Source organism: Alligator mississippiensis, chromosome 16 (assembly GCF_030867095.1).
Source record: "Alligator mississippiensis isolate rAllMis1 chromosome 16, rAllMis1, whole genome shotgun sequence".
NCBI classification, from domain to species: Eukaryota; Metazoa; Chordata; order Crocodylia; family Alligatoridae; genus Alligator; species Alligator mississippiensis.
Window position 1 is genome coordinate 8287282 of NC_081839.1, and position 26720 is coordinate 8314001.

General features: G+C 47.8%; 1 protein-coding gene across 14 annotated transcripts in view; it reads left to right on the forward strand.

Moving 5' to 3' along the window:
- Nucleotides 1–26720, forward strand: part of TCF3 (transcription factor 3) — a 110918-nt gene that overhangs the window by 38127 nt on the left and 46071 nt on the right. For 10 of the 14 annotated variants that reach the window (XM_059719451.1, XM_059719453.1, XM_059719454.1 and 7 more), the window contains 3 exons: nt 12257–12330; nt 14548–14644; nt 25019–25086. In XM_059719451.1, coding sequence (XP_059575434.1) covers nt 12257–12330; nt 14548–14644; nt 25019–25086 — 239 coding nt within the window. The remainder of the gene's footprint in view (nt 1–12256; nt 12331–14547; nt 14645–25018; nt 25087–26720) is intronic. The other 4 variants (XM_059719460.1, XM_059719450.1, XM_059719459.1 and 1 more) reach the window with 1 other exon arrangement.

Below are 26720 nucleotides of genomic sequence, written 5' to 3' on the forward strand. Positions count from 1 at the left end.
ACCATACAAAAATTGCTGAACCATACAAGGCAAGAGATGCCAGAACAGATGCGAAGCGAAGGAATTAATGATCACTGAAGTGGTGGCATCAGCTTTTTTAAGTAAAAAATTATCACTGCGTATGCATTTGGGGGTGGGGGAGGCAGCAGTGGGCATTTCCCTTGGGGTAAGTGCACCAGAGTGTGTGTGTGTGTATATAATACGGTAGTTGTTGGAGTACATCGTTTTGTATTTTAACATCTCGGAAGCCCCACAAAGATAAATGGGAAGGATCTGCCTAATAAATCTCATAAGAATCGATGAAAACAGGCTCCGTGATATGCTTGCGATGACTGTTTGCATAACGTACCTCTGCACTTGTAAGGTACATGTGTCCTTTGTTCAGATGACCTAATCCACTCGAAGGCGCACCATGGTCCTAGGCTCTGCTCCACCACTCGATTACTGTAATATCAAGCGTCTACTCTCAACACTTCTTACCTTTATCCTTTTCATCATCTTGGGACATTTTAGTATGGTGGTATTTATACCTCCTGCTCTTGAAAAAGCGGATGCAGAATGTGTGGCTTGGCTGGGGTCATGGGACCAGATGGGGCTGTGAGTGGAACCTGGGATCCACGAGTCCCAGTCGGCGCTTCATCTTCTGGGCTGTGTTATCATCGGAGCTGAAGGAACACTTAAGTTGCCCACTTCTTCGCAAGAACCAAGGCAATTGGTCCCATCCACCTCTTCATGGGGACACTAGACAGACAGCAAACAGTGGCAGAGTCTGTTTGAGCAGTTGCCACCTTTTGGTGCCTTCTTTCCAAAGCTGTTGACACGCTTTACAAAGGTCATGGAGTTGGTCTCGGTAGTCCTGAAGGCTGCTCGGGGATAGACCCCAGATACCCCGAGTTCAAGGCTTACACAGCTCACCCAGAACAAACCCTGCTAATCAATCCCATGGACATCTGAGCATGCCAAGTTGCAGCTATTGCTCAAGTTGCCCTTGTCTTTTCATCCCCGTTGCACTGGCATGTCCCCCTTTTTTTCTCCACTATGTTTGTCATTAAAATGACAAGCAGTAAGATGTTTGCATTGTGGCTGCAGGAGCCAAACTTAGCCATTTAGAGCTATCTTTAAGCAAAAAGAATTAGTGTTTCTATATTCTCTCCAGGAGGTGAAAATAATGGGAAACTTATGCACCCTTTAAGTTCTGGAAGACTTGTAGCTTCCATCAGCCAACCTTGGGTCGGCCTAATTGAGCTGCTCACTTTGAGGCACTTCGGGTACAAAATGAAAATAGGTGCCACTGCTGACCAGAGGCTAACACTCATGGTCTGGCCTTTGAACATTTGACTGAAGGCAGGCATGTGGCCATAAGGGGAGTGGTTTTCCTCCACCCACACACCATTAAGTATCCCTGAGCTGCATTCCAGGTGTTCAGCATTTCTTTTTTTTAGGTTGTTTTGTCGTGTGCCAGGAAGAGGAAGTGAACGAATTGTATAGTCCCGTCCACAATTGATGTCCTGTAAACAGAATTTCATTGCAACTCTTAAGTGCATTCCATTCAAATCTGTTTTTTCCTTTTCTGGGACAGATAGGGCTGCCTGCAACTTTTGGTCTGTTTATTAATAATTCCGATTAAATGTGCGGGCTGCCTTTAAAGGTGAAAAAGGGGCAAGAAAAAAAAATGCTGTTGTATTGGGGTGATTTCCATTGAAGATACGATCTTGTCAAAGATGTGGCAGTGGTTTTTCTAACAGAAGAGGGATGGGAATGGTGGGGGGGTAGTTTGGAGGGTGAACTCTTGTCAAGAAAAACAACTTTGCTACTTTGCCTGGGACTAAAGCTAATTACTAGTCAACTAATTTTATTGATTTCAAATCCCTTTTAGCGGAGATTTTGCTGTAAGGCTGATCGCCAGAGCGATTAGGACACAAAGCTGCTTAATTTGGAAGTGTTTATCAAGCCGCCTTCTGTCACCTCTGTTTCAAATCAAATTACAGTGGCACCATCTTCTTCATCTGAGATTCAGGCAGCTCACTCTGTGCTCCACCCCGATGGAGGCAGACAATTTGTGTTTGGAGGGGGCACCCTTTGAGTTCCCCCTTGGGCATCTGGTGGGGGAGAAAAGGTTAACTATATTCATAGGCATAAAAATACTAGGCTGCTGACTGCATGATTTTTATTCCCAGCTGCCATCATGTAACCATCCTGCTATGACATAGGCAGAACTGGAAGCCCATGGGCTTTTGTAGTGACAGCCTCTTAAAGTCATCTGTGTATAGAAGGGCCCCTCCATTCTCTCGGATGCTGCGTTTGCTATTTGGAGAGCTGCATTTACCCACAGCCTTGTAAAGACTTGCGGAGAACAAGTGCTTCATGCAACACAGATGCCTGTTTGAAAGAAGGGGAAGGGAGTGCTTTGTGATCAGTCAGACAATCTAGCCAATCTTGCTGGTACATGTAACCCTCCCAACATATATACCAAGCTCCAAAGCGAGTTGGTGCTGATGTGGGTTAGCCACTTAGGTGTGTCTTCACAGGGGCACTGTAGAAGCTATGTGACTTGGTGATGGGTCCTTTCCCTTGGCACCTCCTTTTCCTTCCTGTGCCACTGACTCTCACCCTTCCCCTGTTGAACCAGCAAAACTTGCTTGTGGGCAGATTGTGACTTCTCCCACATAGCCTCTGGATCAGGGATTCTTGGGCACAGACTGCATTGCATTGTAAAGCTGAACTATACTTGTGCTGCTGCAGTGTACGGACCCTATGTGCTGCTGCAGTATATGGCCCCTTGCACCCTAGTTGCTGTTTTAAATTCAGGTATTGCAAACCCCCATCAGAGTTCCCATGTCTTCATCAGGACGAGGATGGCTGCCTGCTTGTCTGTGGCATATCTTGCTGGAGGCTAGGGTCTGCAGAAATCAGCCCAATCTGAAGGCAGCCAGAATCCACTGAGTGCCATGTAGTGCCTGGTGTGGTATCCTCTAACCTCCTCTCAGGGCCTTAATTGCCCTGTCCTCATGCTTAACTGGGCTGTTCTTGAAATAGCATCTGTGCTCAGGCAAATCATGCAAGAGAGACTTGATGGCAAAGCAGAAATCGTGGGTGGGTTTGCCTGGGTTCTCTGTCCTGGGTTCCTTGGTGTCTCAAAGCCCACTGCTGCCCCCCAGGAAACCCCTTATTTTAATTTCTTGCAGGCATTGTTGGCTGAAGCCAGAATAGGCACCTTTGCATGGCATTTTCTGTCTCTGGGAGTCCGATGCTTTTCGGCCTCCAGCAGCATGTGGACTAAGAGGGACACCGCATGGCTGCCAGGCTGGGAAGGCATACATTGTGCTTTATAGACTTTGCTTTTAAACAGAGGATTTGTAAAGTAGCTTCTATCTGCGCTGTAATACCCCTTTCGTTGGGCTATTTATTCCTGGAACCAGATTCCCCGAATTGCTTATTTGTCACCTTCCTGAATAAAAAGGCAACTTCTTGTTTCCCTCAAGATTTGAGGGAGATGGTTGGGTTAGTCTGAAGCCGGTCAGATGTCGGGGTAGATATGCACCTTTTTATACACTCACTAAATAAGATGTATATCAAAGCACAAGCTTTCATAAACTCATTTGCAAATGCTTGTGCTCTATATATCCAAATTAGTCCATAAAGGTGCATCTATACCCTGCCTTCTCCCTAAAGATTGCCAAATCAAAAGCTGTAACCTGCTCAGCCCCACATCTGTGGTGGGGTGTCAGGTCCCTGTTCTAAAATGTAGGGGTGCAGGAAACAAATGGGGGGGGGTAGGCAGTATTGGGGTAGTCTGTTATGCAGTGGGGTTAGATATAATGCCAGTCTGCTTGCTTTGGAGACTGCAAAGCTAATGAAGAAAGGAAGGGAAGGGGATACAGTGTGTGTGGTTCTGATGATAACTGAGTCTGACTTCACCCTTTCTCTTGCCTGCAACTAAAACCTACGTTTGAACCACGCCAGTTTGAACACCTATCGTTTATGGGTGTTCTGCCCCTCTCTGGAGGGTAGGCAGATTGTAAAGGTCTGATAGTGTCTGCTGTCTGATAGAAAGCTTTTTTATAGAGGCTAAACTTGGACAAATTATTTTTATCCATGCTGAGAGCTTATAACTGTACTCGTATATCAGCTCTTCTTAGCTCCAGCATAAAAATCGTAAAAAAAAAAACAAAAAAAAAAAATTACTGTCTGACAGCTACATCTTATTCTATTAGTACGTTTTAATTAGAACATGAGCAAGAAATGCATAATGAATATTCATGATCAGGGTTATTAAAATGCATAATTAATCTGTGGGGTTTTTAATAACTGTATTAATGGAGGGGGGAGGTAGTCCCTATTTTTGTAGTTTCTGAATTGGGAAGTGTGCCTTCAAGTAGGTGACAATTTTTCTTATTTTAAAATTAAATTGGCTTACACATGTGCACGCAGCTGTTCTATGTATGCGTGCGCACATATAGGCTATGACATGAAAGCCTGTAGTAAAAGACCATTATTACAGTTGTAAGTTAAGGAAACATTAGAATAAATTGTCGCGCGCGCGTGTGTGTGTGTGTGTGTACATTGTGATATGGTGCTCGTTAGCACGATTGCTGGGGGTTTTTTCCACAAGGCTGCAGCCTCATTCACTAGCTGTGGTCTGGGGATGAATTGGGGTTGCCTAGTGAAGGAGACTTACCTGTAGGACCCCTGCCTCATTTGTCGTAGAAGTTGGATGGCATATACTGAATGTGACGGGAGATGGCAGGAAGAGGAAGAACGGTCTCGTGGTTAAGGCAGTTGAGGGCTGCTCCACAGAATGGATTCTCTCCCTGTTTCTCCTTCAGAGGGGTCACTTAAAGCAAACTGTTCATGTGTAGTCCCTACCTGTGTGATTTCTTCATGTCTGCCTTGAGATCCTGGGGTGTAATTTGTAGAAGGGCTTAGTCTCCCCAGCTACAATTGGAGCCATGCTTTGAACATGGGGAGTGCTGTACACTGAAAACAGTAAGTCCTCTGGGTCTTGGATTGGATGCACCTTAATCTCTGCTCCCCGTCTATAAAATGGGGTTAGATAATGGTGCTTCCTGTCCTTACAGGGTGCGGAGAACATGTGCCAATGTCTCTGAAGGTCTTGAATACTAAAGTACCATGGAAAAGCTCATGAACAAATGAGCCGTTCTGTCTTGAGAGTTGGGGGTGGTGTGAAGTGAGTACAGCATGGAGGCACACGCTGAACAGGGAGGAGGGAACCAAACCTTGGGCAGCTGCTCTTGGGGAGAGCACTGTCCTTTCATTGCATGTGCTGAGGCAGGGGTTTGGTGGAAGAAAACGTTATACACTCAACGACACCAAATCAGGGTTCTGGGCTGCTGCCGTGCTGGTGTTTCCTGACTTTTGAGTGCCTGACTTCACAATCTTACTATTCCTCTAACGACTTCTTTGTGTGCGATCTCTCTCTTAAAAGCCTGGAGAAAATATGCCACGTGGCAGCATCTTGTCCCCACTATGAAGCATGAGGCGGATAGGATCTTTGCATCCATCACACTGACTTCGAATCACAGAATCATAGAAAATTAGGGTTGGAAGAGACCTCAGGAGGTCACATCTAGTCCAACTTCCTGCTCAAAGCAGGATCATCCCAGCCAAGGCTTTGTCTAGTTGGATCTTAAAAACCTCCAAGGATGGAGATTCTGCATCCTCTCTGGGTAACCTGTTCCAGTGCTTCACCATCCTCCTTGTGAAGGTTTTCCTTCGTATCTAACAAACTTCCCTAGCTGCAACTTGAGCCCATTGCTCCTTGTTCTGTCGTCTGCCACCGCTGAACAGTTTAGCTCCATCATCTTTGAACCCCCCTTGAAGGACTTGAAGGCTGGTATTTAATCTCCCCCTCATCTTATCTTCTGCAGACTAAATTAGCCCAATTCTCTCAGCCTCTCATAAGTCATATGCCTTGGCTCCCTAACCATTTTTGTTGCCCTCCACTAGACTCTCCCCAGTTTACCCACATCCTTTCTGTAGTGGGGGGTTCAAAACTGGACACAGGACTCTAGATGTAGCCTCACCAGTGCTGAATAAAGGAGAATAATCACTTCCCTCGATCTGCTGGCAACTCTCCTCCTAATGCAGCCCAGGATGCCATTTAACCTTCTTGGCAACGAGGACACACTGTCGGCTCTTATTCAGCTTATTGTCCACTGTAACCCCCAGGTCCTCTTCTGCTGTCTTAGTTAGCTGAGTGACTAGAAGCTGTAGGAGATTGTTCTCCTGGATGGGCACCATTACTGGAGGGAGGTGGAAGAGTTTTTGCTCTCAGCAGACATCTGTGAAACCATCCAACAAAGGCATAGTAAGAGCCATTTCTCTCCAGAGCCTGGGGTGGCACCTGAGGGGCATACGCTCTAGTGCAGGTATGTCAAAGATGCAGACTGTGGGCCGGATCCACCCTGCAGAGCCTCATCCAGCCCCTGGTGCTGCTTCTGGGTCTGGAGTTGACTAAAACATCAAGCACGGCTTGCACCACGAGCTGCTTGCCTTGGCTGCGGCAGGATGTGCATCACATGTGGTGCCTGTCCCAGCCACTCTGGCACTCATGCTGCATGTGACACCCACTCCGGGGTGGGTGCAGAGTAGGTCCCAGACCGGCCAGAGCAAGCAGTGTATGCACTGGGTCAAGTATGGGGAGGGGGCTGCAAGTCTGTGGGCCTGATCCAGGCCTGGGGTCCATGGCCTGACGAGTTTGACACCCCTGTTCTAGCGGGTGTGCGGTCTTCTGTCCTGTCTCCTCTGCCCTGTCTTTCTCATTATGCTTCCAGGTGTTGTGACAAGTGTCCTCTCCCAGCAGATTCTAGTTTCTGGGCTTGCTGTTGGTCTTGTTCTTTCTCCCCTCTGTTTGTCCAACCAGCCCCAATTCCCATTCTCCCCTAACTCCTAGGCTAGTCTTTCTCTCTCCCTACCCTACCGGCTTCCAGTCCTATGCCCTTTCCCTGGGCTGCTCGTCCAGTGAGTCCCTTCGACCGTTCCCCCTGTCTCCTTGTCCTGGTGTCTGTGCCTAGCCATTCAAGTCTTTCCCGTGAATCCCAGCCCCTCAGATCTGTCTCCTGTCCCCCTTTCCTAACCTTCCTGGTTCCTAATGCTACTGCCTTTCTTTGTCCAGTCACTCTTGCCTTCCACTGCTAGTCATTTGTCCTGCCCCATCCCTGTCCCCCACCAGACTCCTTCCTGTTCCTTGCATTGGCTCTTGTCTGCTTTGCATCCAAATCAGGTGGACCCCCGCCACAATTTCCTGCCTCCTGGGGGCCAGCAAGAAGGGGACCGGTTTAAAGTACAGGGGAGAGAGTTGGTTGCTCTCGGCTCTAGTACCTGCCCACAACCCTGGTCTGGGGCAGCCAGACTTGTCCCTGCAACCAGGGGTTGGCTTAGTCTCTTTTAGGAGCTATGAGAGGCTTGAGCAGGCCCAGTTGAGATTGAATCTTCTGAGGATTTAGCTGTTGAACTCTAAACAGGTCTCTCCTGAGCTTGTGCAAAGAATATTTTCAGAGGCTTATAACTTGGCCAAATTTGGATGGATGGCAAAAAGGTCACACTGCCAAGTGTCAAGTCCCTGCTCCAAAATGGGAGGGAGGATGCTGGAGATGTTCAAAGAAAAGGTGGCCAGGATTTTTGGGGGTTTTTTTTAAGGTGGGCATCATCACCACCTCCTTGCTTTATTCTCTGAAATGGCCAAATCACATCAGTCAGTTCCTCTTCTCTTCAGGTGTTGGGCACCTTGAAGATAGGTGGCGCTACTAGCTCTGCCCATGATATTCAGCACAATATATTTAAATGTGTGCAGTTGTGCATGAACAAATGCTAGCTGAAGCACTTTAGATGGTCTACCTGGGGCTATGATCCCAGAGTTGTGCAGCTTTGTTCGCTGGGAGAAGGAAAGCTTCAGCAGGGGAAACTTGTGTTGGAGATCAGGAGGAACTTTTGGACGAGGAGGGTGGTCAAGTGTTGGAACAGGCTTCTTGGAGAAGCTGTGGAATCTGCATCCCTTGAAGTTTTCAAGAGGGGGTTGGACAGACATTTAACTGGGATGCTTCAGTCAAGGGTGATCTTGCCTTGAACGAGGAGCTGGACTAGATAACCCTATGGGGCCCCTTTCAGCCCTACTTTCCAGTGCTCTTAATGATGCAACTTCAACAGCATTCACTTTCAGCGCACCTTGGCAGTGGCCTGGCTGCCTTGCGTGTGTCTGTGCCTGGACGGCTTTTAACCTCCCTTTCACATGCTTGTTTGCTGTGCTGAAATGTGACCACTGCTGCTCTCCTCCCCAAGGAGCATACTCCAAAGCTGATTAAGAGGGATGGGCTTTCTGTCCCCATTCTGAGGAGGCTGGAGTGAAGAAGAGGGAAGGGCAAATCCCAGGCTTATTGAGAGAGGACGGACTGATATCCCCAGCTGTTGCTTCCATCCACGGAGCATCTGAAAATCTCCAAGGCTTTGTGTCCAGTTGAGCTGGCTGATGTAACAGCATCATTTGGACCCCAGCCTTTTAACATGCCCCAAGCATGTGGAGAAGATTGCTCCCAGCAGTGTTGAAGGAATTCACATTGCCATTGGAATTGCCTTTCCAGTGAGCAGTAGCAACCACTGCCAGTGTCAGGCCCTCCTCTTCCACTCGTGCCCGTGAGTGCAGTGCCAGGACAGCTAGCCACCATTCAGATGCGGTGACGGGACACATCAGCTAGGATAGGGGCTTGTGTGACATGTAAGCCCGGTGTATGGGACCTTGAGGTATTGAGACTTGAGAGGATGCAAGGCAAGGGCAGAGCCGCTTGCCTGATGATCCCAGCAGCATGTTGAGAAAGTGCAGTACCAGGATATAGGACTGCGAGTTGCTGGTAGACTACCCCGTGGTTGGCTTCTGCTACTCCATGTGTTCCCACAATGCTCCAGCTCTTCCTATGAGCAGAACTAAGCAAACACCCCCGCTTGCAGCCCCAGTGCTTGCACCGTGTGACATGGATAGTGTGAAACTGTGTCTGCGTGCGAGATCAAGTTGGTGGTGTGGCTTTGACTTGGCAGGAAGACCCATCAGTCCTGTAACTTAGTAGTTCATGAAGAGGATTATTCCCAGGAGGGGGAGATTTGAGCCCCTCTGCTGTATTTTCAGTAACTCTCTTAATGTTACCAGAGGCATCCTGCCTGGTGGCTGGAAAACACTTTGCAGGGGGCTTCGCTTTGGAGGGTCCTGAGCTTTCCTGGGCAGTTTGAGAGTACGACCCCATCAGTGGTAAGATAGGAAGACCAAGACTGTTGTTTTAAACGTGCCAACGTTGGCTCCCTCAGTGCAGGAAGTGCCTGGCCCATTTTACGGACTCCAGTACCGTGCTCTGCTGAGTGTAGTCTCTGGAGTGAGATGGCTGGGAGACCGAGGCTCTGCTCTTGCTCTGCCACTCATCTGCTTCGCCACCTCGAGCATTTGCTTCCTCTTTCTTTGTTTGTCTGGTCTTCTCTGGCCTGTGATTTCTTCAAGAATGGGGATGGTCTCGCCTGGTGTGCCTGCACGAGGCCTAGGAAATGAGGCCTCGCCTGCATAGAAAGAGCCGTGCTAGTGCCGTGTATGCTTGCAGCCCTGTCCTGGCCCTGACGCTTGGTGGCTGGGGTAAGGGCGCTGAACTGGGAGGGTGTGTGGTGTCTCGCAGGACTTGCCCTCCCTGTGTAAGAGAGGAACGTGCCAAGGATGCATTGGGCCTGAGCCATTGTTTGGAGCTTCACCCTGACTGTCCAAATGCTTTGAAAGTGCTTGAGAAACCAAACTGAACAGAGCAAGCGTTTCTGTCTCCTGATCTCTATTGGTGTTTGCAGGGTATGCAGATGAATTGCTTTAGAAAAACACATTAGCAAAGCAAAAGTTTATTCTAGGAAGTAGGAGGTGGGAGAATTGGCAGTAATTCTCCCTAGTATCCAAGGTATTATTAGAGGCTTATCCCTGCTCTGCACAGTAATCACATTGGAAATTTTTGATTAGAAAACAAAATCTAAATGAGAATTATGAATATTCATTAGGTGTGGAGATTAATATGCATAATTATGCAAATTAGACAGCAATTAAACACCAATTCTCTGGGGAAATGATTAACACAAAGGCACAGAAATAGAAGGATGTAATTTGAAAGAAGTTTCTGGTTAAATGAACAGTAAGGGGAGCGGAGGAGACAAATATATGGCGTGTTTGCCATAATAATAAGCTTTGCTAAAATGAAATTGGTGTGAGCTCTGAACCTCTTAAAGCCCCCTACCTCTCTTCCTCATCCACATGCCTTGTTTTCTCTAATCTTTTTTTATGGTCATTCTCATTGAAGGGTATAAAGTTACCTCTTAGTAAAAAGAAATAATGTGTAAGGCCATATAGACATGTTTGTAGCTGGCTTGTAACTTGTATTGTAAGAGGGGAGGGCACGTGCATCCAGGAAGTCTTACCTGGAGCCTAACTGGACAAAAGCTACTAGCCTTCCTGTAACCCAGCTGGATGGGGTGTTGAGGTCTTGGGTAAAATCTAGTTCTTCCTGTTCAAACTGTGCAGTACACTACATCTCTCAGCATTCAAAGCAACTTAAAGCAAAAGCTAGAAGGCAAGGGATGGTATCATGTTCAGAAAATACCCAGTCCTACTCCAGTAAAAACATTTTCACCTACCCTGTAAGTTTAAGTGCATGTCTGCTGTGGACTATGGAGCTGCTGTTTATTGTGAAGTGTTTGCTGCAGTCTCCTGTGTTGCTGCCCTTCTCAGTCTGATGCATATGCTGCAGCTTTGAAGTGTGAGAAGGTAAAAAACATTGGGTGTTTTTCTTTTTTTTTTTTTTTTTTTTTCAGTTGTGGAAGGGGCTAGGAAGGGAGTGTATTCTCAGCCGCTTTAGATGAATGTAAATCTTTAACGACAAGATTTTTTGGAGCGGGAGCACAGATCAAGTGCAAGGTTTGAAACTGTAAAATTGGAGTTAATGAGTGAATATGAGAATCTTAAAAAGCCAGTGATTTATAGAAAAACATTGCCATCTGCATGTACTGGCTGCTGGGGTGGTGCAACTGTTCCAGAGTGTGTATTTGTTGGAAATGTAATGTAATATATATATAATAAAAATAGATAACCGCGTTCATAAACAGCAACAATGTGATTGCTAAACAGTTCCAGGAGCAGCCGCAGTGGCTTTCTTATGCTGCCCCGCTGTGAGTGGAGTGATGCAGGCAATATTTAAACCTAGTGTGAACAACTAGACTGGAATTTGCTTGGAAATTAAGAAAATTTAGTAGCCCACCTTGTGGAGTCTGTGGGACTTGTGCACCTAAATCTCCTGGGTGCTTTTGAAAGTCACCCTCTGAGCAACCAATTCCCATTGACATTCAGTGGGATTTGGACAGTTACATTTCAGGGCTCCAGTTTTCATAGGGGGGCTATTTGCTGAACTCTTGTGGCATATCCAGGATGTATTCTGCCTGTTAAAACATGGGTGCAAATCTTTAGACCAAAGTGCTGTTTTGTTTTCCTTGATCTGTCTGAGCTCCCAAGTCCTGGCGTTACCTGTTTTTTGTCTTACTGCTTAAGAGTAACTCCCCAAATGTCCTCCTCCCAGTCCAAGGAAGCATAAATTAAATATGATCTCCATTTTAAATGAAAAGTGGCCTGCGTCTTGTGGTTCCTTTTCGGCATTCCTGGGTTCACAGACATCTCTCTCTTTGCAGCATAATTCCTTAGGTGTGAGCCTTGAATCCAGTCTGGCATCGCCCATCGTTTATGTTAACCCAGTGCATCACAAGGCCTGCATGGCAGTACAAGGTTTAGGCCTTGTCCATATAGGGAAGAGTTTTATCGGTAACCTCCACGTGATTTAAATACAGTAGTTAGACTGGAAAGTCCCTCTGTGTGGACACACTTAATCCAGTACAAGGGAGCTTTATATATCCCTTGAGAGAGGGTTTAAGCAAAATCAGATCCCACTGTCCCATGCTAGCATACTGGCCACACAAGGCTATCCTCCTGTAAATGTCTCTGTTTAGAGAAGAAAGTAGTTTGACATCCATACTTACCAATAAGTAAGTATTTGCTTTGAAGTTCTCCAAATAAGCCGTCGGCTGAACCGGAGAGGGGGGAGGACTGGCTGCACTGAGTGGAAATGGTTTATTAATGAAAATATTGTTTTGTTTGTAGAAGGAAGAGTTAATTTTGCAAGGACACCTTTGAGGGTTTGCTGATAAAGCAAAAGTAACCTTTGTTCTTCCTGTTTTTCGGTAGGTTTGGATGAAAGACCGGGATCAGGTTCCTGGGGAACGGGAGATCAAAACAGCTCCACGTTTGACCAAGGAAGGGTAAGGACGAAGTATAAACAGTGACCTCAAACAAAAATAAACAGGGTCTGCATGATGGTGTATATTTGTGCCCCAGTCAGTTTTAACCCTGGAAACCCCTTTTTTTTTTTTTTTTTTGTCACGCTTTAGAATCACAGGTGTCAAAAGCATCAGGCCCTGTGGGCCAGATGAGTAGCTTTGGGCTGGTCTTCAGATTGGATTGGGCTTGCAAGCTGACCTTGCACAGTGCCACGGGCAGCTGGCAGCACGTGCCTGGGACCAACCCCACTTTTCCTGTGCAGCATGCAGGGTGGTCTGGAGCATGGGTCCAATCCAAGACCCCTGGGCAGCACTGGAGGGCAGATGATAGGGCTCCATCCAGCCCACGGGCTGTATCGTTGACACTCCTGCTTTTAGATGGAGTTTCTGTGCTCCCTTCACCCCTCAATTGAATTCCACAGTGATACTAGACGAACATCTGCTTGTTTCTCTCCGATACGGTTGTTGATCTTGTCATAAGGTCCTGCCAGGGAGATGTTTTTAGCAGCCACCTTGCAAGCCTGTAGGCTGCACCTGTCAGTGCTGCCTTTACTTGTCTAGGCAATTTGCCCTCTATTCCATGCTTGGGCTTGCGTTCAGTCTGAGGAGTGCCAGAGTGCTTTGTGGCAGGCAGAGAGGCATCAGGGTGTGCAGAACAGAAGCAGCAGTTCGGCTTGGAGTCGGGCAGTGCTAGCTGGGTCCGTCTAGTGAGGTTTGCCATTCGCATCTGGCGCGTGTTGAGGACTCCATGCTGCTCGCCTCCCATGTCTCCTCTGACCTCTAATGATAAAGACTAAACGTGGACCCTAAGTCTTGCACAAGCAGCAGCCAGGCTTAGCTTGATTGGCCTAGATAGCACACCAGGCCACCACTGGTCCTTAGAGCTGTGGAACAGCTGGGCATGCGAGCAGACTTGGGTCGCTCGGTGTGGAGGATACTTCCACGAAACGGCTCCTCGTGGTGCATGTTGAACATCTCGCATAGCTCAGCTCTTCTGACCCACATGATCACTGTTCCTCATTGCTGAGAGGCTGGAGGTGCCTGTATGAGAGCCGGCTCTCAGGGGTTCGGCGCATCAGGCTGACATAAAGCTGGCACGGAGGGAGTGGAAAGCAGCTGGGGGAAGGAGGAAGAGAACTGGAAGTGTTCTTGAAGGGAAGGAATTGAGGCTGTTACAGCACATAACTGGGGCCTGAGGAGGGGAAGAGAGAAAAGACATTAACTTAATTGAAATGGTGTTTTTTGACAGATGCTCATGTTTTAATGGGTTTATATGATTCGTTTTCGCAATGGCACCATTCCCTTCCCTTAGGTCAGTGATGAAACAGGCACTGCCTCATTTCTCATTTTTATAGGCTTCTTCTCTTCCTGCTCCCCTCCCCTCATCCCACGCTTATGATTTTTGGGATGGGGTGAATTGCATGGCCAGTTGCTACAGGAGACGTGCCTCAGTAAAGGTTGCCAAGTGCCAGGCTGTTCCAGGACAGGCATAAATCTGGGTGATAGCTTTCCATGTGGAAGAGTGTGTGCTGCTCCTTTGTTTTTGTGCCATTTCTCCCCACCAGAGACCCTGTCCCTCAGAGAAATCCAGTCACTCTGCAGCAGGACTATCCTGCTGTCCCTATGAATGGGAAATGTAAGTAGTAGGATTGGAGAGCCCATTGTATTCATATCCTGCCTCTTGAGAAATCAGTGTCTGGGTCCAGGTATAAGCCTGACTGGCTTAAGAGTCAGCAGACCTTTTGTTAAAATAAAATATAGCCATCCGCTTCCTTGGGTCAGAGATTGTGGTTCCGTGTCTTGGTCTTGATCCCAGGATCAAACCTGACCGTTTTCTGTGCAGTAGCAGACCAGATGCCTGTGCATGTGCATACCACAAATGATGCTTTTTGTAATTGAGGGAGCAGCAGCTTGAAATTCAAACCCAAATGTTGTCTTGGTCCCTTCTTTCAAGGTAAACCAAATATATATTAAAAAAAAAAAACCCACAAAAAAGGGGAGGGTGGTGGGGGTCAAGTTTCACTTCTTGCTAATACGAGCATCTGGATAACACAAACTGACCTAGCTGTTAGGGCAACAGGGCAGTACCTAGGGGGTCTTCTCTGCTCCCTGCTTATTCACTGCAGAAATGGCTGCACCTATCAAGTATGTTAGCTGGTTCTGTCGCATGTGCCATGATGCTATTTTGTGTTACTTTAGCAGAACTATGGTGAAGGCCCTCATTACGGAGAACACAGGGACCTGTCATCTCACAACAGCATATCTTCATCACCATTCCTGGGGTCTGGACTCGTAGGTAAGTGCTGCGTGTTATCTGTGAGCAAAGCTGTTGTTTTAGATGGTGCAGACAAAATTTAAAGTGAAAAACACTTGGCTAGCCCAGGGGGCTAATGCAGGCCCTGCCAACCCCCAAGGATGCATCTAAAAGATGATTCTGTTCTGGTTGATTGAGCTGCTGTCCAGGGCCTTGCCAGTGTTTGCATGTACGTGGAGACCTTTGTACGCTATTATGCTATATTTTTATGCACGTTATAAAATCATAGAAAATTAGGGTTGAAATGGACCTCAGGACATCATCTAGTCCTACTATCCCCAACTATATATATGATCCCAGTAGAGATCAAGCCCCTGTTGTTCTGGGCACTGCACAGACATGCATCAATAGACAGTCCCTGCCTTAAGGACTAAATAGACTAGACCCAGGCTGCCCAACTGGTGGCCCATGAGTGGTTAAACTATAACCCGTGCAGCTGATAAGTATAGCTGCTGGAGCTCGTGTGTTGGCACAGCTCCAGAACCCAGAAGATGAACACAGCTGCTGCTTGGCCCCTGCACCCCCTTGCCCACTGCTGAATTTGGGGTCTGCAATCACTGCGGGTGACCAAAATTGTTGGCAGGAGTAAAAGAGAGGCCCCGCAAGCAGTGATGGCCTTCACACGCTGGGTTCTGGAGCTGCACCAACAAGCTGCTGCCCTTTCGTCCAGAGGTGGGCCATCCACTGCACGAGAAGCCCTGTGGTCTGGATCTGGCTTGCAGGGCCATGTGTCCCTGGACTAAAGGGACAAAAGGTGGGAGGAGAAAGGCATTGAAAGAGGATGCAACTTGCCCAGGGTCGTGCTGCAGAGCCAGACAGAGACACAGTCCAATGGACCAGGGCTCTGGAATCTATTCCTGGCTGTTGCTGCCCTGCTGTGAGTTGCTGATATCTGAGTGTAATCACTTGCAATCTCTGGGGAATCGTTTTTGGGGCATATGGCTATCAAACTGTGTTGGAAGGAGCGGTGCGGGGCTGAAGGCAGTGCTGTTAACTCTGTTTTCTCTCCTGCACCTCTGCTTTGTGAGGTTTTCCCTGATCTGCCTTGTCACCTGAAGGACACAGCTCTTGACAGCCCTCCTGCCCACTGAAATTCTCTTGTTATGTTCAGAAAGGGGTTCACCTGCTAGTGCTGATGTGTGGGAGTCACTGGTTTTGTTTCCCTTGTCTCTTGACATCCAGTTCAGTGTAGAGGAGGGTTAAACAACTTCCAGGTAAATCACAGATCGACCCTACTTCTATGAATCCCATTGACCTCTTCTGTGAGCCAAAGGGTTTTGATATACCACTAGTATCCTATTCCCAGTGCAAATCCACACTAGAGAATGTCACTGCGTGCCCAAGAACTGCTGCTCTGGGTGGTTCAAGAAATGTTCTTTGTTCCTGGGCTCCTCTGAGGTCCCACGCAGGGTCTAGCTCTCAGAATGGTCATTGGTGCTGCAGCGTAGAGCTTGTGCTTGCTCTCTTGCACGCTCAGTGGTGACAGTGGATTATAAAAAGGCCAGGCATGGAGGGGCTTGGTTTTGCCTGTGTGGCAAGTACTATGCTACCCATCTCCTCTTGTGCTTTCTTTTCCACTGCTGGCAAATCCATTTGCTGGGGACTTGCTGACTGGGTTGTGAGTCCTTCCCTTCTTGTTCCTCCATCCGTCTGGGTCAGGTGCCAATAAGGGGAAACCTCCTTTTAAGCTCTTGTTGCCAGGTATGGGATACTTGCATCTCTTCTTCCCCACTCCTTCCCCAGTGATGGTGCATGCTAGATGCAAGGAGCACGTTTCACGATTTACCCAGTTACCTCTTCAGACTCAAGGGGTGGGGAGGGATTAAGATCAGCAAATATCCATCTTGAAGAGCTTAGAGAGCTTCTATTATATTAAGCAAGTAATGAGAGTTAGTCCTTCCCTCCTTTCCCTTAGCACCCATGGTGTAAGCCCTCTGTAGATGCCCTTGCCACATTTTTGGCAGAAGAGCCTGGGTGTTGGCAGCAGTGATTTTTATGTGGGGGAAATTTTATTTAATTGTGGGGGAGGGAAAAATCCCCTCAAATCAGTGGTTCCTCTTGCAGAACTAGTAGGGAAGAAGAAGTTGTGGAAGCAAGTGGTGGCCAGCATCTTCTCTCTGGTTGTCTGGTGGAAGAGGGCAAGCTGTTAGACCCAGCTTTCCAGAGGCAAGCAGTCTATCCTCAGCTGGTTATTTCTTCACCATGGTCAAAGGGGAACTTTTAATTAAGCCTCACATGTTCCCTCCAGAGGAGGAAGTGGAGGGGGCTGTTTCCCTGCTGCATTTGAGGAGGAGATAGCAGTCCCCCCTTGCTTCCTGTAGCAGAGGAGGTAATAAAAGTTGATGTGAAGCTTCTTAATGAAAGTGGTGAGCAATAGTCCTGTGTGTGAAGCGCTCTAAGTTTTGTAGAAGAAAATTGCCATTACTTACAAGGTGGCAAAGTCAGTCCGGGTAGTTCTCCCTGGCTAAGGACGGCACGATTCCTGAGACTGCTTATGGAGCAAGTGGATAGGAGCTGCCGTCAGGAGGAACAAGGAGGTCTCAGCCCCAGCTGTGTGCACCTGTGAGAGATTTTGCCCCTAAAAGTCTTCATGTGAGACTGAACTTCAGGCTTTTTTTCACTAGCACATTGCTAGTGAAACGTACTTCTGTGGCTGCTGGATGCTCCCAGCAAGTCTTGTGTGTGTGGCACTGGGGTCCCACGCAAGAATTTCCTCATTTAAGGCTCACGTTCTCTTCAAGTGTCTCCCTCTAGCACCCAAAACCGGAAAATACTCGGGTTCATCCATCCCATAAGAGACTAGTGCAGACATTACAAAGCCTCAAGGACCTCAATTGGAGCCCTATATCCCAAGACAGAAAAATGTTCTCATCTTCTGACCAAGGAGGCTGGTGACTAGGTATAATGGCTGGTGAGGAGAAATGGGGAGCGGGATGAACTAGTTTTGAGAAGGAGAAAAATCCAAAGTGTCAGTTTATTTTCATTCTTTTATTGAATTTGGAGTTTTGTAAATTTTTCATGGATCTCTTTTTTTCCCAAAAATACTTCAGCAGAAAGGGAGAAGCTAAAAGGGTGGTTTAGGGTTCATTTTTTTCACTTTGTAAACATTTTTGGAGAAAAGGGGAAAAATAGTAGTTGTACCAAAAGAAAGAAAATAGAGGAAGAAGAGAAAAACGAAGCAAAATGGAAAGCTGTGGGGAGCCTTCATTCAGCAGCAAAAATCAAGGAAGAGGGAGGGGAGGGGAGAAGCGCATGATATTTGATAAATACCTAAATTTTCCAGAATCTAGATTCAATTGAAAATGTCCAGTTTAGAGGAAGACTTTTTGAGCGGGTTGGAGGAATGTGGGGGTTAAGGTCAGAGTTATGCAGGAGTTTTGGATGCAACTTTTACCATCTCTAACTACCCTCCTAAGCGGACAGCAGAGGGGTATGGTCTGAACAGAATGACACAAAGTGGGGGCAGAGACGGGTGTGAGAATTTTCTAAGTCCTTTTCTGAGCATAGACTTCACCTCCATTTCCAGGTCTGACTAGATTTTATCAGGGAGAGCCAGAAAGCTTTAGAACAGCCTCTCCTTTCATCAGCTGCACATGCTGGGCTGGATGGAGGAGTTGAGTGCATCTGTGCTGAAGGTGCCCCACAAAAGTTGTATGTCCTGACTTTCTGCTTCCAAGATGATCAAATAAGGGAGTTTGGGGAGAGGGCACCTATCTGTGTACTGTTGGACCCAAGAAATGATAAATCCTGAGGTTTTCCCTGGACTGTAGCACAACCCTGCAAGTTTGGGGAACATTTCCACCCCTGAAGATGTCCACTGATGCTGTATTCTAATAATGGGGGGAATATCGTGTGATTTGCACACGAGTGGAAGAGTTTTGGGGCTTTGGTAGTTGCCAGGCCTTTGTGTTGCCTTCCAAGATGGAAGAGGCAGCAAGGACTTTGTTTTTGCCAACAGCTCAGTGTTTGAGGGTTTTGTATCTTGAGATCCCAGTCAGCTAATGGAAAGATTTTTCCACCTGGTGATAAACTGTGCCATTGTAGCACTGGCAGTTAAGTGGGTAGAGCTCTATGTTAGGAATTTGGAGCCTTGTTTTCCCCAGCGGTGCCAGTATCCTGCTGTGCGACTTAGCCAAGTCCTCCTCTGTTGCTGCTCTTTGCCCTACCCTCTCTGTCTGGCCTATTTGCCCCGTGACCTCTTTGGGACAGGAGCTCTCTCTTTGCGTAGGTTTATCCCAGCAGAGCCCTGATCTCAGCTGAGGCCTCTTGGTAATTCTGTAACGCACATTAGATGGTTTTGCACGCTGTTTAAATAGACCAGCATGTCAGACCTAACACTCCTGATATACACACAGTTCCCTAGCTTTCCAGCGGGCCTCACGAGCATATGCAAGCACTCCCACCTTGGTGGACCGCGAATATATTTTATCTTGAACAAATGCGCATATTCTTTAAAGTGTTCGTTAGCCACTAGAGTTTAGTAGGGCTAAACAAAAAACCCCCAAAAACCATTGTTTTCAAATTGCAAGGATAGAACTAACTGGGTGAAACTTTCTGGACTAAGAGAGGTCAGACTAGACATACTGATCAAACAGTCTGTCTACAAGGTAAGGCTAAAAGAATCTGAAGAAACATTGTCACCCCCTTCTCTGCATAGCTGAGCGTTCAGCTTCCTGTTCCTTGAAGTGCCTACCCGGGCAAAATTTACAAGGCCTGAATTCCTAATGTGCATAAAAAAGGCCCTGGAGGGGGGAGGACAGGGGGAGAATCCAGAATGCACCCGCTTGCAACAACCTTCATCCTTGACAGAAGCAAGCACAAGGCATGAGCCCAGTGTCTGGACGCTGAGTTGCGGCCGGAGGGGGGAGAAGTCCTTCGGTGGAATCCCAGCCCAGTGCTTTTCCTTGGCTCTTTGCAGACCTTTCTTGAGTCAGCGATGGGCCAGGAATCCTGTAGTGGGGCGGCTCTCCTAGTCCCTGAACCTGCTAATCCAGACAGGGTTGTGGAAGAAGAGGGAAGGGGCTTGCCTTTCTAAAGCGATCTTTGAAATCGGTTGTTCTGTTCACTATTCACCCTCAGTAAAGGAGGGGGGGATAGGGGAGGGGGAAATTGTTTAAACAGCAGGGAAACTGATAAGCCATAACAGATTTCTTTCTAGTAATTATTTCTAGTAATTAGCTTCTTTTCAGAGAAGTGTTTCTAATCTGGGGTGTATTGTGAGCTATTGTGAATTGTGTTCTTCCTGGACAATGGTTTTAATCTGCCCATGGACCTGGGGTTGTCACTACTCTTTTTTTTTTCTCTCTTTTTTTTTTTTTTTTAAAGCATTTTTTTTTCCCTCTTTAATTGCTTGCTGTGCTTTGCTTCCCCTCCTCTTTCCCCCAGGAAATATTTCTAATAGAATTACTGGAGTCAGAGTGTTTGCTGTTCCTTCGAACTTGCTGCGTCGGCATTGCACAGCCAGGGCACGTCATGGGTTGTTGTGTTTCTTGGGTTGGGAGATGTATGGGGTTGGAAGAGGAATGAGAGAGGCAGCCATTGCGACTCTGTTGTGCTGCACGTGGATGGAGTGATTTGAGGGCACCCGTGTGAATGCTCCCAGCGGGTTTAAAGACCCGAAGGACGCTGCATGGCTGCAGAGCACCTGCACTTCTCTGGGGAGGCCCCTTGGCAAACCCAGAGGAAGCGCAAGTCGCCTCTTCTCAGCGCAGTCGTGCACATCTGAATTGAGCATGTCCAGGGCAGCAACGCTGGAGCCATGAATCTGTTTGAAGTTCCCATCTAGCTTGCATTGCCATGTGCAAGATGCTCTGTGCCAGCTTTGCAGCCCCACCAGCATGCACAGGATCCTGGCCTGTGCTAGGAATGAGAGATGTGGCTGGGATGGTGCTTTCAGTGTAAATGCTTATCTTCAGACCTTGCTGCTCTCTGGATAAACAGCCCTCCGAGACTAGGCTTTTCATTCTTGTTCTTAGTCCAGAAAGTGAATTTAGGTGTCACTCTCTAAGGGGAGAATCTGCTCAATGGCGTGGAGATGTGTGTGGTAGGTGGCTTTCCAATGCCAGGGTTATCTGTGCAGAGAAACACCTGAATATATTTTAATTTTGAGTTTGGCATGTGCACAGTCTTTCAGGAAGGACTGTGCCAAGTCAGGGGGGAGGAAATAGATTGAGAAATTGCTTATTATGTATGGGTGAAAATAAAGTACTGGAGATCCCTGTAGGACAGGCTGGCACTAGCCTGTGTGTGTGTCTGCACATGTATAAAAGTGGGGAGGGAGCGTAGGGAGCTGGAAGAGAAATGGTGTGTAGGTGGTACAAGCACCTACTCTGGAGACTTTTAAGAAATATTTGGATGTTTATCTTGCTGGGATCCTTTGACCCTAGCTGAAGGGCAGGGAGCTGGACCCGTTGATCTTATGAGGTCCCTTCTAGCCCTAAAGTCTATGAAATCTATTAAATAAGTTAGCAGGGTAAAAGCACTTAGCATTTCTTACATACAGCACCTTCAAGTGCTTGCAAACTTTTCATGGGGGAAAAGTCCCATCCCTTGTCCACTACCTCATGGGTGCCTGGTCACCCTTCCCCCCTCCTCCCCCATATATACACGTGGACTTCCAGTATGCAAACTCCTGCCAGATCTGCTGGAGCGGCGCTGTCTCCTGCGGACCTTACCCACCAGCCCAATTCACGATTTTTGTTAGTCTTGTTCATTCAAAAAACAGATTTTTTATTTATTTATTTATTTTTTAATGAAAAGAAAGAATGAGAAGTCAAATGAAGATTGTCCACGAGTTTCATGGGAGTCGCCCCGGAAAAAGTACACTTAAAAGCTGCAGACTTTTCCAAAACAAACTTCCAAAGTTCAGATGTCTGGAAATGTTTAAGGCACCCTGCCAGTTCCCACTTCTATCTCTTGCTTCCTTGCTTGCTGCTGCCCTGTCTGGTTTACCTTTCCCACCCCCTTTCAACTTTTGCATCCTAAAATTCACAAGAAAATACCCAACAGTTAGAATTATTATAAAAATCCCATTTCCTGTTTGTGCAGTGTATTCTCGGTGTCGTCTTTGTTGTCCAAGATTCTTAACATTTGGGTCGGTCTCTCTGAAGTTGCTGAATTTTTGTAATGAAGTGTACTTCTTTGGAGTGGGTTGGGAACGTGAGGGCAGGAATAGTATTTGGCTACAGCCTCCTTTCATCCCAGCTCTAACCAAGGTGTTGCTCGTTTTTCACCTTCGCTGTGGGGGGTGACATTTGAGGTCTGTTCAACCTGTAGGGTATTCTCTACTGTCAGACCTGTGTGCACCATCTTCATCATGTGTGTCAGTATTATAACTCTGGAAGTGCAAGCTGAGCAGAAGCAACATGCTGCTCCTGTGGACCTCATGGCACCACTGGCTTTCCTGCTCAGCTCGGTCATAGAAAAGTCAGGGAATTTTAAAATGAAGTCAGTAGTCTTAAGATCTGGAAGACGTTGCTAGTCATATTAATCTTCTCCCCACCCCAGGTGTATTTTGTGAGTTAATTGCTAACTGCATTAGACCGTACAATCTTGTGCTTTCTGGGAGTTTAGCTGCTTTTCCTCTTCCTGTATTACTCAAAGAACGCTTTCAATCACCAGATCTGCTCTCCAATGTTGAGGGTCACTTTTATTTTCTGGCTGTTGTGCAGCAGGTGTGCTCAGTGTTTTCCAAATTAACTCCGTTGTACAAAATGCACACTGGTGGCATAGCACAGGTTGCTGGTACCTAGGCATTTACCTACATTTAAATGCTGGGCAGGAGAAAGCAGCTGAGGTGGAATTTCAGCTTTGATATTGCATGTGTGTTCGCATCTTGAAAGAGGCTCACAATTGGACTGCTGGAGAATTTATTTTGCAGTTTTACTCTGCACGTTTGGCAGCATATTGTGTGCATCGCACCCTTAATTGTAATGTTGCTGACTTGATGAGTTTGCAGCGCTATCGGAAGGATGCTTTAGACTTGGTTTCACCCGCACAGTGATATGTGTAAACAGCAAGATATTTACAGAGGGGAAGCTTGCCGGTTGCTTACCAGATAAAGCATCCTGGAATTACCCTTGTTTTCCTTTATTTTAGTGCTAACCCTGGCCTGTCTGACACAACCTGTTGAGTTATTTCTGTAAAAGTGTGGGCTTTGCAGTAAATATAGCTCCTAAGCTCTTTTAAAAATTAGGTCATTGAAGTGACCCATCTTGTGACGTTTTGACCTTTTGCTTACTTAGCGTTTAATCCTGTGGAACCACAGTAATGTGGGCTGGTGCATCTTGCCACTGTGAATTGTGGGGGGCATCGCATGTGCCTCTGGCTTGGGGGGGGGGGGGTGATAGCAGGCTGGCCCCTTACAGAGGCAGGGACCTGCAGAGGAAAATGCATTGACCACATCAAGCTGGAAGTGGCGTTAGTTGTGAAATTAGCTGGCTGTGTGGGCAGGAGCTGATCCAGCCCCTTATCGCTTCACTGCACCAGCGTTGGTTGAAGTCCCACGCAGTAAGTTGCACAGAACAAAGGTGGACAAATGCCCTGTGGATTTGGGGGTTGCAGGTGGAAGAATCTAATCTTTGTGCCACGTAAGTACAACCTAAGCGCTATCTTTCTCCGTTCGGCTATCTGGGTATATCAGTCCATACCTTTCTCTCTCTCCATCCTCGCACCATGAAGGCGTGGAAATGAGGGTGTCTGTGTAACCCAGGGAAGGAGGTGTGTTTTAAGCAGGTGACTCCTCTGCTATGCTGTAACATAGTCAGTAAATGCTGCCTCAGTGCATCTTATGCTTTAACAGGGTTCTCCAGGGCTTTTTAGGTTAACTGTGTTGGCAGAAATGCATGCTAGTTGCTACCCGAGATGACAGCCCCAAAGAGAGAGTCTGTCTCTCCACACCACCTGTCTTTACTGGAAAGGACAGGGCTAGTTGAGTGATGAATACGTGGGCTGCAGTGTCGTGTGGGCATGCTGGCACTCACCCTTTCCAAGTCGGCACAGAGCTCCTACCTGGTGCCTGCCACGCACGAGCTGGGCACGCTCCATCCCGCCCCACGCCCGGCAGCTTTGCATGTCTGGCTTTGTGGGATACTAATCCCTTTCCCTTCCCTCGTGCTGCCATTAATGCACTGTAATTGGGGCCAGCTGGAAATTTTTTTTATTAATTGAAACTAGAAGGTTTCTATGCAAAGTGTCAGTTTTCTACAGAAGACTTCCATTTGTTGTCAGAAACATGAGCACCTAAAGACAGAAGGATTCTCTAGCACTGCATTGCATGGCAGGGGTTGCAGTTCAGGGGCCTGGTGCACCCATTTTCTCCGAGCCAGCCTCCTTGCCTGTCCCGTAATGCACCGTGGCCACCTCCATGCCACGATGTGCCCCCGGTCCATGGTGCATTGCAGGAGGTTCAGTGAGGCACAGGGAAGCGAACGGGAGCGGAAAGCCTCAGAGCAGCATTTCAAGATTGAAATCTTTCAGCTTGCAAAGAAGGGACCCTGTTTTCCAGCCAGCTGTATTTTGATTTGCCGAGCCCGATTCGGATGGCGAGGCGGTCACTCAGCAGCGTGGGGGCTTGTGGTTTTAACCTTTTCACCATGGCCGTGTTCCCTTCATGGTTTTCAGCAAGAAAGAGGTTCTTTGAAATGCAAACAGGCCCCTTCAGTCTCAGGAAAGGTCCTAGGTTTACTCCCAAGCCATGCTGGTTTTGATAACCCTAGTTACCCAGGCTAATAGCAGGGGGAGGGGGAAAGTAAAAACCTTCCCTCCGGTTCAGGCCTCTTAAAAACGTTCCCAACATGTGGATGTTTTCGGAGGAGGGATCACACCCCCCCCCTTCCCCCTGTTGAGCATGAATTTCAGCCTGCAACTAGCTGTAGGATTCACAACTGATTTTTGCCATTGTATGGAAAAAATACGTGCAGATTCTGTTGGTCAGCCATGCTTAGCTTCTGGTTTATTTTGTCCCTGGTTCTGTCATATTTGGATGGCTTTTTTTAGTTGGTGTGCAGGGCTTTTTGGTTGTTTTAGTATTTTTTTGCTCTGTTCTGAAACTGTCAGTTTCCATGGCCGCAAGCGGCTCCCTGCATCGCTGCAGCATTGGGGTTTTTTTTTTTTTAAAGAAGGACAAACTGAGCCCTGCTGCTCACAGAGTGAAAAGGTCTCCTGGTTTTGCAGCAAGCTGGTATTTGCTTCAGTTGACACTCCAATAATGAGCACAAGAAGCCAGATTTTTAATGATGGGTTTTGTGCCTTGGTGGGGAAGTCTGTGAGAGCCGGGGGGGTTCCTCTGCAAGCGCTCAGCGTCATCTTCTGTAAATTTTCACAAAACGATTATTTTTGTTTCTTCCTCCACTTTAGGGAAAAGCGGAGAAAGAGCCTCCTACTCCACGTTTGGAAGAGACGGAGGGATGCCAGGACTAAATCAGGTAAAAATGCTTTGCTTTTATCTGGAACTGAACAAAATGCCCGTGGTAAGAACTTGAGGAATACATGGATTTGAGATTTTTCAGAGTAAGGGAGCGTTTAGGGATTCTTCACCCTTTATGAAAATCACATAAGCTGGTTTGAAAAACTCGAGCAGCAACTTTTTGGGGGAGGGGGTTCGGGTGGAGGGGTGTAATCACAGGAGTTAAAGGCCTTGTTAAAAGGCAGACATTGTACTGTGGCCGTCTTTAAACTGCATTAAAACCTGTCTGCGTTCTCTTATTTTAGTTGCAGTAACTTATTTTGGTTTGATCTTAAATCTGCTCATAACAGACTTCAGTTTTTTATATAGAGTTAAACTTGCTGATTTAGGGTCCACATGATCTTTTGGTTCCGTTTGACTCCATCACTTTTAAGTGCCATCTTAAGTTTACCCAATACTGTTCTTATTTTAGAACAGCCTGAAAGCTCAGGGTTTTTTATTTTCTTTTTTAACTGGTCCGGGGGAAGGGAGGGGTAAGCACTCGAGTCCCACTAAACCAAGGGTGGGCCAAATACGACCCGCGGGGAGGCCATTCTATCTGGCCTGCGGGGCCCCTAAAAATTTTAGAAAATTAATATTCATCTGCCCCTGGTTCATGTAAAAAAAAAAAAAAAAACAAAAAAAAACAAAAAACAGGAACCAGGGGGAGCCTGGTAGGCTCCCACATCAGCAGGGCCCACCCCCCAGCCCAGAAGCCAGGCTCAGCTTCTGGCCTGGGAGCACGTGGCTGGCCCACTCGGGTAAGGGGGAAGGGCAGGGGAGGACCCCGGGGAAAAGCTTGGGGGGGGGGGGGAAGCAGCCCCTTGCCTGCCCTGTGGCCGGCGCCCCGCGCTGCAGCCACTCGCAGCCCGTACGGGGCTGTCCAGAGCAGGCACAGGCAGCTCTGCGCGGGCTGTGAGCAGCTGCAGCAGGGAGTGCCGGCCACAGGGCAGGCGAGGGCCACTATTTCCCCACGCTCAGCACCAGCTTCTTCCCTGCCGGCGAGCAGGGTGTCGGGGCTGTGCACTGCCCCCACCTGTCCTGTGGGGCTGGGGGGCACTGGGAGTGAGCAGGTGCAGGAGCCAGCGGGAGCACGGAGCCCGCACTGGCGGGGCCCAGAGCAGGGTGGCAGGAGTGCGGGGTCCCAGCCAGCAGGGGCTCTGTGGAGCCAGGCCAGCTCCCCCCTCCCTGCTGGTGCAGCCCAGCCCAGCTCCACAGACCCTTACCAGCCTGTGCCCTGCTTTGGGCCCCACCAGTGCTGGCCCTGGGACATGGGTCCCAAGACACTGGGACATGGGTCCCAAGATGATGACCAGGGTGCGGGGCACCGTCAAGGGGCAGGGCTACCCATGCGGCCCTCAACAGCCTGCCAAAACTGGGTAAGTGGCCCTCTGCCTGAAATAATTGCCCACCCCCACACTAAACCCAAGGTGGATTTTGGCATCCAGATCTCTTAAAATTCATGAGAAATTTCAGTCCGACCCTTGACTGCTTCTTTGCAAGCCTCTTCCCCCTCCCCCATTTTTCCTGTCTTCTTTCCAGGGCTAGTCAGTAATTCACATTGTTCACCTCCTGGTTTTGAAATGCCTAGAACAAATAGTATCCCTCATTAAC